The sequence below is a fragment of the Osmia lignaria genome, chromosome 4 (assembly GCF_051020975.1).
Source record: "Osmia lignaria lignaria isolate PbOS001 chromosome 4, iyOsmLign1, whole genome shotgun sequence".
Classification (NCBI taxonomy): Eukaryota; Metazoa; Arthropoda; class Insecta; order Hymenoptera; family Megachilidae; genus Osmia; species Osmia lignaria.
Window position 1 is genome coordinate 4,529,550 of NC_135035.1, and position 10,949 is coordinate 4,540,498.

Below are 10,949 nucleotides of genomic sequence, written 5' to 3' on the forward strand. Positions count from 1 at the left end.
TGTTAATTAATATTCTGAGTGAATGCAAATAATTTAAATAAATAAATATCTCATGTACAACTTATGTATGTAAACATTTGCAGAATTATTGCAAAGAGGAGGTATATTCTTCTCTTGTTATACCTCCTCTTTGAGCGAGGTTTGTTATGGGGCGCTGTGAAAAATCCAGGCGTGCGTCAGTCAAAAATTGGCGAAAAGGTACGATCTCAACATTCAGAATGAGAGAAGGACAGTGTTACGTTGCGCGCGTGCGACGGCGCAACGTAAAAAGGAAAGATAACAATTGGAGATATAGGTGGTCAAATTTCAATTAATAGGTTGGAATTCAACCCCTAATTCCTGCTTCCCTATTTTAGCGCGATGGTTGGTATCGCTGCCACCAGTCTCGAGCGTGTTAACGCTCTCGACAATTTAAAAGACGAAAGACAAAATTGATAAGATGTTAAAAGATTATAATTATTAGCCTTTCGTTGGGTTCGTTCAACGCTTGGTCCCGTACGGGACCCTCCTTGAATCTGAGTATGTTGGTAGGCGTGTTTGGCTGAAATGCGTGAGGTGTATTTGAAATAAATGGAAACTGTTTAACTAAATGAAACTGGTTTAATTGTGAATGAAAATCAAATAATTGCCAAAATTAAGAGTTCAATAGTTTAGAAATTCCGTTAAATTGAAAATTACCAGTTTTGCAAAAATGTGGTTTAGCTGTAAAACCGGCGGTTTCCGCTCGCGGTACACTTTAGCCTGAGAAATTCTCGTAACTCCCGAAAGAGCTGGACTAAGGTGCCCTTTGGATGATGGAAAGAAACTGACTTTCGAAATTGTAATAAACGGAAAACAATATTTAATATTGAATGATATCGATACCTCGTACGGTGGAACGATCTGACCTGAGAAATTCTCGTAACCCTGAAGGGCTGGACCAGATCGCCCGTTTTGCCAATCAATGAACGTCGTGATCGAAAAATGTAATTGAAACGACTTACCGTTACGCTGTATAATGCGAAACAAGATTATAATATTCGTTAGCTAAATTCCTCTGTATTCGCCTGATGATCTGGAACACCAAAGAAACGGTAAGACGTTGATCACTGCACTTGTCGCGGCGGAAATGAATTAAAACGGACGAGTACGTCGACGAGAGACAAACGAATAACGATTTACGATTAATTACAATTTATCACGAAAACGATCAATGTATGATTTACGCGGAGTGAAGTTAATACGAAGACTTCGCGAGCAAACGGTTTAAAAAAAGAAAGAAATGATAGAAAATTTAGGTAGAGGGAAAGTTTAACGTGCGCGTCTGTGAGTCCTTGTTAAGAAACGGATTACTTCAAATACCACGGCACTCTGCCTCGCTACGCGGAGGACTTTACCGCAGAGGAAATCTATCACGTATTCCGAACAACTCTGTCTCTCGGACACACGGGCTCTCGATCACGTACCTAACGATTGATCGATCAAGAGTGACAAATTTCGTGCGCGATCGACGGCCGAAGGGCCCGTCGCGCGAACATCGTCCTTGGAGGGGACGGTTTGGCGAATCGTAGCCCGTTTTCGGAAGTGTCGCGTGCCCGGTGATTGGCTAAGACGCGCGAGCTAGACGAAGATCTTTCATCCCCTTTCTTTGGTGTTCCTTCCTTTTCTCATTCGTCGCTATGATATGTAGTTTCAACGGTTTTCAGAAACTACGCAGTATTTCTCTTTATACATATAATTAATTAACGGGATTTAATCGAGATATAACCATTAGTTCAGTTGGAATGCGAATTGAGATTTGAAATTGAAATATAGATCAAAATTGAAATATAGATTTTGATAGGAAACCGTCATCCGTATATCATGATCAAAATTATTCATTCCCGATTTGCAAACAGACAGTATGATTTAATATGTTTAAAAGCGGATGATGCGCTTACGGTGGTTGTAACGCCGTGGCGAATTATGCAATCTATCGCACATTAAAACTATCGCCTCGATGTATTCGGCATTTCGCATTTTATGAATTTTAAACAATTCTAAATCTGGCGAACGTTCCTTCGAGAACGTTCCTTTGTTCAAAATTTGCCGTTATCGCTAGGCAGTTCTTAGAATTTCGATACAATAGTGTTTATTGCTTCGAACTACCCTTGATTTTCGAACGGCGGTCGAACGTTCGCGACGTTCGCTTTCGTAAGGGTTCTCAATTCTTACTTTTGTTGTTTAAATTTGTTTCATCCATCCACTCTCTCATACTATCGTTACAATCAGGTAAAGATGGTCCTTGTTGGACCGGCTGACGCTTTGTGCAACGGAGTGAGAAAGAGGTTTCTAACAAAAGAGTTATTACAATTTTCCCGTTTCTACGCAGTTACCAAGGGTAATTCCCGAAATGCGAAGCACTGGCTAACTGCGTAGCGCTGATGTTATTGCTACGGCTCTCTCTTTCTTTCTCGAGCTAACCCGAGTTTTTGTGCGTATTACTATCTTATTACAATGGCTGGCGACGATAGTTGCAAGGAGGGTCACGTAAACTATTGAAAAGTAGAAAATAGAAACGGCCTTTCCTCGTGTACCTCGCATGAGAAATTCTCGTAACCCTCGACAGAGCTTGACAAGATACACGATTCCAGGGTAGAGCAGGTAAAGAAAAGAAAGCGATAGAGGAAGTCAAAAATAGAAAAGAATTAAACTCAAACTCTTCCCTGTACATCCCTGCATGAGAAATTCTCGTAACCTCGAAAGGCTTGACAAGAATGTACAAGGTCGAGGAGGAATGGAAAGATTGGCGGAAAACCGAAACACCCGCCTGTACGCCCCTCACATGAGAAATTCTCGTAACCCCAAAAGGGCTTGATAAGGGACGCAAGGCGGATAAATTTCAAATTTTCCGCCGGGACGTAACAACAGCATGACTGTAGTGCGTCTCACTCAGCGTTCGGGCGTTGTTGCCTTTTTCGCTTGCCTTCGTTGACACAGTCGAGTGACGTAACCAAGCTAACGCCTGATTTTGTCTACGATTCCAAATCGACAGTCTTCTTAGTTAGACGCCACCTTATAACTACTAGCTGAACTGAATTTGTCACGTGACTTGCTCTGTATTATCCACAAAATGGCGGAACTGGTCTGTAGGAATGCTTTTACGGGATTCGACTTTTCGTCCTTATATGAGAAAATTTAGGGCTGGGTGAGGGCTTATACGAAAGAGGAAGGTCCAATGCAGTACGGTCAACTCATGTTTCAGTGGAATTCTATTGATGTTTAGTACCGACCCCTGCTGACCTGACGTTCGGTTGTCGGTGCTGAGCGGATTGCAGGTTTCTGGCGCTTTTTACTCGAATTTTTAAACGTTAATAACTGGAAAACAAAGCCGTAAACGCTATTTCGTTATTCTTGATTTTTGTCTTATTTTGATCCCTAGAATCACCCCTTAAAATATTGCCCACCTGTTGTCGAACACCCTGTATATATCAGTGACTTTATCCCATAAACATAGTAAGTATAGACTGAGCATCCATTGTATAAACGGTGATGCATACGATGAGAGAGAGAAAAGATGTAAGAGGAGTCTCTCTCTCTTTTCAATACCGAAGAAGTGGGGAGAGCCTGCGCAAAAGCCTGCGCGATATGGTTTAAATGCGCAGACGACGCTAATGTAGTATAATAGGGGAAATGACGAACCGGCGTGAGGAGATGAGGAGAAGTGCTCCCCACTTCACCGAGATTGAAAAGAGAGAGAAACTCCTCTTACATCTTTTCTCTCTTTCTCATCAAATGCATCACCGCTTATACAATGGATGCTCAGTCTATACTTGCTATGTCTATGCTTTATCCGTTAAATCAATTGTTAGAGAAAAACGCCATTTTTAAATGGACAAAGGACTGTGACATAGCGTTTAATAAAGCCAAACGAGAATTTGGTAGTGAAAGAGTATTAGTATCCTTTAATCCTAAATTGCCTTTGGTATTTGCTGTAGATGCCAGCCCGTACCGAGTAGGAGCAGTTCTGTCGCACACATACCCGGATGGCACAGAACGCGCAATTCAGTATGCGTCAAATTCACTGACGAAAACACACAAAAAATATTGACAAAGAAGCATTTGCTATTATATTCGGTATCAAAAAATTCCACCAATTCTTGTATAGAAACCATTTCACTTTGTTAACAGATAATAAACCCTTAGCACAAATTTTAAATCCCAAAAAAGAACTTCCGGCATACAATGCGTAACGCATACAACATTACGCGATATATTTGCAAGCGTTTCATTTTGACATTAAGTATCGCAAATCCAAGGTGCATGGAAACGCAGATGGATTTTCACGGTTACCCATAAAAGAGAAAAGGGTTGGAAATTTTGATACCATCGATATTTTGCTACAGTACACTACATATTTTGCTAAAATTAAGCTACAGAACAAAGGGTCTAGCCGTAATTTCGGTTGATATTTATACCACATAATGCTTTTTGCCTAAATAACAATTGTGTACAATTTCAACCCCCTACCCCCTTTAATAAGGGAGATATGAGGGTAAAACCCCAAAACTTTACTATTTTTTTTCTCGGAAACTATATAAGATATTTGAACATATTAAAGTACAAATAGTAGGTATTCATTAGCTGTATTTCATATTTTTTTTCAAAATTTTTATCCGATGATTAAGGGTTGAAAATTAATAAATAAATTTTTGAAAGTGATTTTTATAAATAATCCCGTGAGTGACACCCACCGAAAAAATTAAGAATAATCCTTTACTATTTAACTATTATCTGCAAAAGTTTCAAGAGCGTCGGATTGGTACATCATAGTTAAAAAAAATAAAACCAATGCAACACCTTTTCATAAGGCAAAGCCAGGCTAAACGTTAGAGGTGCTCAACTAACCGAAATACAGCTAATGAATACCTACTATTTGCACTTTAATATGTTCAAATATCTTAAATAGTTTCCGAGAAAAAAAATAGTAAAGTTTTGGGGATTTACCCTCATATCTCCCTTATCAGAGGGAGTAGGGGGTTGAAATTGCACACAATTGTTGTTTAGGCAAAGAACATTATGTGGTATAAATATCAACCGAAATTGTTGCTGGGGCCGATTCACTATGCTTATACGGCTAGACCCTTTCCCGTAATGTCGTTCCGTTCAACCGGACACTCTTGTTCGTATCTCCACCCAGCGATAATAACTACCGAAAACATCTGAAATCGAGCTGAATCGTGTAAACATGTGCATCCATGACTGTTAGATAGCCGTTGAAGTACGAGTGATGCTTTTAGCGAATCGGTAACTTTGAACGTAGTGGCCTTGGGTAAAAGATTATCACAGTGCATTCGCTCGGGGCTCAATCAAATCGGCAAATTATCTGCTTTAAAATGAACTAAAGACCATGATACTACGGTGTCCTATGCTGAGATACAGCGAGTTAAAAATAATATGGTAATTGCGCGGTTTTTGGGCATGTCGCTAAAAAGACCTGGTACATGAAAATCTTCATCAAAATGAAAAAGCTAGAGACGCATCTTAAAGAGAAAATACTGCTTCTTTACCGAATGATCTACGATGATTTGATCGCTTTCTAGGAGCGGTTAAAGTCAAAAGGACGACTTTTACTTCAAAATTGAATAACTCAGCCAAAAAAAATCGTACAACAACTAAAAACTACTGATTTTACATAGAAAGGTAGTCGCTTTCTACTAGTATAAATGCAAATTGCTAAAAAAATTTTCTTAGTGCCATGCACCGTTACGAAGTTGAACAAAATTTTTAAAAATTGTCGAAGTGTTACTTATATAACTTTTATAAAATTCAAGATAGTTAAAATCTTAAAAGAAGTTTTGAAAAGAGAGATTTCACAGCTTCAAATGATCTTTCCGCAATATCGATTCGACCATTGTTCTCAAAGTTATAACCATCTGAATTTCGTCTTATTTTTCAGGTTCTTAGAGGTGATCCCTTAATTGTTTTGCAGAGTGTATTATAGGTAGCGGCGCTGATAGCAAAAACCGATTTCGCTAGTGCTCCGATTTGATGGTCGATGAGTCTACACCGAACCAGCACAAAATAAACACGTATTTAGTAATTGCACACAGGGTTCTTTAAATATCCAACCAACCCATTTTCCAAATAATATAACAAAAACAATAATTCATATTAACGAAACAAGCAATAGGAATAACATTTGCGGAAACAAACGACGAAATTTCATTATTACTACTGTGTAAAGCTTCCCAGATAGCACCGTACATTCCAAGGACGTCCGTTTTATGTCCAGATTATGTCTGAACGTCCAACGTCTATTTTGAACATCTTTAGGTTGTCCATAAGACGTATACAGGATGTCCCAGAACTTGGGTAGGAGCCGAAGAGGGATGATTGGTGAGGTCATTCTAAACAACTTTTTCCTTTGCCAAAATGTTGGTTAAGGCTTCGTTTTCGAGTTATTATCGAAAAACACTGTCCAATCAGAGCGCGCCGTTAGCGCGGGCCGAACCACGAGAGTGTTGGGTGTGTTCCGCGCGGTCGTGATCAAGTGCCGAGGCACCACGTCGGTGTAATAGGATTCGTTGTTCATGAGTAATCAATAATTCGATACAATTATTCTTTTCTTTTTTTTATTCATTATCCGATGCAACTTCTACTCAACGAATCCCATCATACCGACGTAGTGCCGAGGCACTTGATCACGACCGCGCGGAACATACCCAACACTCTCGTGGTTCGGCCCGCGCTAACGGCGCGCTCTGATTGGCCAGTGTTTTTCGTTAATAACTCGAAAACGAAGCCTTAACCAACATTTTGGCAAAGGAAAAAGTTGTTTAGAATGACCTCACCAATCATCCCTCTTCCGTTCCTAACCCAGTTCTGGGACACCCTGTATATACGTGCTTATAAATCGTAAACAACAAAAAATATAAAAAAATAGTTGAAATAAAAGTTATACCGTTTCTTGAGGTCTATAAAACTGCATGTAAATTTTTTTTTTAAATCATCCTTTTTGCAAAATTGAATTCTCCCTCCCCCTCCGTTTTGAAAAACTTCACGCAGTTTTATAGACCTCAAGAAACGGTATAACTTTTATTTCAACTATTTTTTGATATCTTTTGTTGTTTACGATTTATAAGCACGTATATAGAAAGGGCGGTTCGGATAAAAGGGTTGATATCTCCCTCAAAGTGAAAAACGGGCACCAACGAATTACAATTATCTTCATAAACAGGTCTAATAAATATTTATGCAAAGTTTCATCAAAATCGGAGTGTATCAGTCCCCGATGTTCCCTTGTGAGTAAAGTAGCGAGAGAATCACCCTGTAAACGCGTTTACATATTTCAATATTACCCTTCTTATGAAACTATGTTACATTCGTATATGAATACATCTCATGAGTACGAAAACATTTTATTATACCTACCTGAATCCGCGGCTGTTTACACAGTTAAATTCGCCATTCGCCATAATAATGATTTATACTTTTAAAGTAATAATAAAAAATTTGAAGTACTTCACCGAAACAAATTAGAAATATTGTTGTTCATCGATTAAATGTAAAATTTTAAAAAAAGTATATGATGCTTTTAAAATATTTCTTAGCTATAAAGTAAAACTATAAGGGCAAAGCTTAGTTGCATATTATTTTCAATTAGATTTTTTTTATTTAGAAGCTAAATACATTATTTTACATTGACATGTAAATAATTTATATTAATAAGATAATGTAGATTATGAATAACATTATTGTTCAACGCGTATTTGGATAATTAATGTTTAATAAATATTTTCTGTAGATTTTTATAAACTACATATGAATTCAGTATACTGTTTTTCTCTAGCAGCTTCAGTTTCTGGCGAAAGGATGCTATATATAAAATTTGGAAAATGGAAACAAATCTAAAATTAAATTTCAAGTGAATATCATTTCAAATTGGATCTCTCATTCCAGGGTTATATTTACAACAACACTATATCTTTGAACCCAACTATCTATTACCAATTTCGTGGTCTACTAAATTGTTTCGTTTTTGTAATAAAACTAAAAGTAACGAAATAACTAAAAATTTTCACTTTCAAAAAAATCAATTTTTTTTTAAATTGTTGCTACTGCTAAAAAATGGTCTGCAGACTCATGAAAATCTATAAAAAGTGCCTACAGAATATGAATGATCTAAATCAAAATTGAAACATGTTGAACAGTATAATCGTTATTGTCTATAAAATAATACTATACCTTTATTTTTTAAGCAATCTATGTATTTAGTAAACACAAATTTAATAACATTGATGTATGAATACATAGAGCAATTTCCTTATAGATAAAATATTATTATAAATTCATAATATTGTAAATATGAATTTAATTAAAAATTAAATAAACTTCTCAAAACTTATAAAATGTATTAATACATTTATTTTTTTAAATACATTTTTAATATCATTTCAGTATTTCATGGTTTATTGATAAAATGAGCCAAAATATAATTGTTTTGTTTATATTTAAGTATTAAGGAACATAAATACAATTCAATCAGTGCTTCGTGTTCGATTTCTCCCATTGAACGAGGATGTTCTATAATTAACATTTATTATATTTTACTAAATACTATATACATAATAAATGTTACACTTAAAATAAAAAATTATAATGTTTTGTGTAAAAATATATAGTCCCTTAAACGAGATGGCTTACTTGTTACAATGAGTCTCAAAGATTCTGGCAAACACAGGTTGTATTTGTTCTAATATATCAGATGTTAACATTCCTCTCTGTTTTAACTTATATGTAGATATATTACATTCTCTGACTAATCTAGACGCAGCATAACAGGCAGCTATTGGAGCTGATAAAGCACTTTCAGTATTTCCTGCACAAATAGCCCACCACCAAAATACAGCTAATGCACCAACTAATAAATCTCCTTGCCCTCCACACCTTCTTCCAGAGCCTGCCAATCCACATGACACTGCTTCAGTACCTTTATGACCATCTGCAATTACATCCTTTGCTCCTTTATGTAAAATTACTACATTTTTTCCAAGCGCATCTGCCAAATGTTTAACATCATTAACTTTGGGCATTGGTGTAGGTTGAATACTTTTATCGAGCACTCCTTTCACTAAGCGACTAAATTCCATTGCATTTGGAGTAAGAATAGCACCTGGATATTCTTTTATAATATCAGGTTTCTGACTAATTAAAAATAATCCATCAGCATCTATTACCAATGGTTTTTTCATTTCACGGCAAACTGAAATAAGTTCCACAATTGTTTTAAATATCTTGTCTTCTCTACCAAGACCAGGTCCAATAATAATCACATGTAAACGATCCAACCAAGGTCTTATGTGTTTAATTGCATCATATTGATCTAAGACAGGATGAACAATAGGCTCTGGACTAAATGATTTTAAAGGAGTACTTGCTTCCTTGGTACAAAATATGTGTACTAAATCGCATCCAGTGCGCAATGCACTCATAGAAGCAAAGTACGGTGCCCCTGTATATTCATTACTGCCACCAAATATTCCAATTCTGCCATCCTGACCTTTGTACTTGGTATTATTGAGATTTGGAATTATTCTTCGTATTCCCTTTAACATACGCTCATCAACTGATACCGATGTAGTCATTGTGGAAACTAATTGTAAGATATACTTGATAGAGTTCCTGTGAGCAAAATGGAAAATACTAGGAGCCATTCCTTAACTTAATAATAAATTCGTTTTAATAATTATTTTAAATATGATTTTTAATGAATAATATAAATCAATACTTTTCTAACACGTGTTTTAAGTTCCACTATAAATTATTTTATTAATGTGATGGTACGTAAAATAATATAAAGTTTATACAAAATTAAAGATACACTTTGATATTTGTTACCTGTACCAGTTGCGACAAACACGGGATATGTTTATCGGTATTAATCAAGAAGAAATCGAACAAGAACAGCAGAATATCAAATATTACAAAGAAGTCAATAACCTATAACGTGTTTTACAGACATAATATTGTACATTATAATATTATAATACATTAAATTTTGTAAATTTTATGTAATATAATTGTTCTTTGCACTTTAAATATGTTAGTTAGTTTACATAAAGAGAAAACAATATAATAAAAACTGAAAATTTTTAAACTTGATAATTTTAAAGTGTAAACAAGTTATGATTGCGAACTTCAAACTATAATTAGATAATTTTGATAATTGCAAAAAAAACAAAATGAACGAGTCATGTTAAAAGTAACATACATTACAATTAGCAATGCTGTAACAAGAACTCTTTCATTCGGGTATTTTGTATTCGTTTTTATTTAAATTATTATATGTAGAATTTGTTTGTTTTTAGACATGTAGAATTGTTTCAAGTTTCAATTTTTATTCCATAATGAACTATACTAATTTAATTACAAGATTTTTACATGTACTTTTTTAAAAAATTATTTTGCGACACAAAATAGATGAGATATGAAAATATTTTAGAATCAGTAACCTAAAATAATAAATTTTATAAACAATTACAAATTATGAATTGTAGTATATCAAGCGTTCTAAATTTTTATTTACTTTATAAAAGCTGTACTTTCAAGGTTAAAAGTCTGTAAATGTTTAAATGATATTATTCGTAGATGAAGAGTTTTTGTTCATTCTACGCATGTCACTCCTGATTGGTTTCGTAACCAACAATATTGCGCATGTGCCTTTACGAAAATCATGACGCTAAACTGGACATATCCAGAGATGTTTTATTTAGTATATTTTCCCAGCTCATCAGTTCTCTCTCCTGTTCATACATTTTCGTCTACCGTGTATATAACCATGAAATGAGAAGTAAACGGTAGAGCAGCATCATACTGAATCTTTTGAAATAAGTATGAATTTCGGTTGAACGGAGTATATTAAAATTCAAACTGTAGTCATAACTTAATAAAAGGCAAAGGAATCTGTTAAACAAATATGATTTATTGGA

At 35.4% G+C, this 10,949-nt stretch overlaps 1 protein-coding gene across 1 annotated transcript; it reads right to left on the reverse strand.

The window, feature by feature from the left end:
- Nucleotides 1-8,392: 8,392 nt before the first annotated feature.
- Naxd (NAD(P)HX dehydratase) lies at nucleotides 8,393-10,143 on the reverse strand. Its single transcript, XM_034338714.2, has 3 exons — nucleotides 9,859-10,143; nucleotides 8,665-9,642; nucleotides 8,393-8,544 (listed from the first exon to the last, which is right to left on the reverse strand). Exons 2-3 carry the CDS (start codon nucleotides 9,603-9,605, stop codon nucleotides 8,499-8,501), a joined length of 987 nt encoding a protein of 328 aa, XP_034194605.2. The 5' UTR covers nucleotides 9,606-9,642; nucleotides 9,859-10,143; the 3' UTR covers nucleotides 8,393-8,498.
- Between the last annotated feature and the right edge of the window lie 806 nt (nucleotides 10,144-10,949).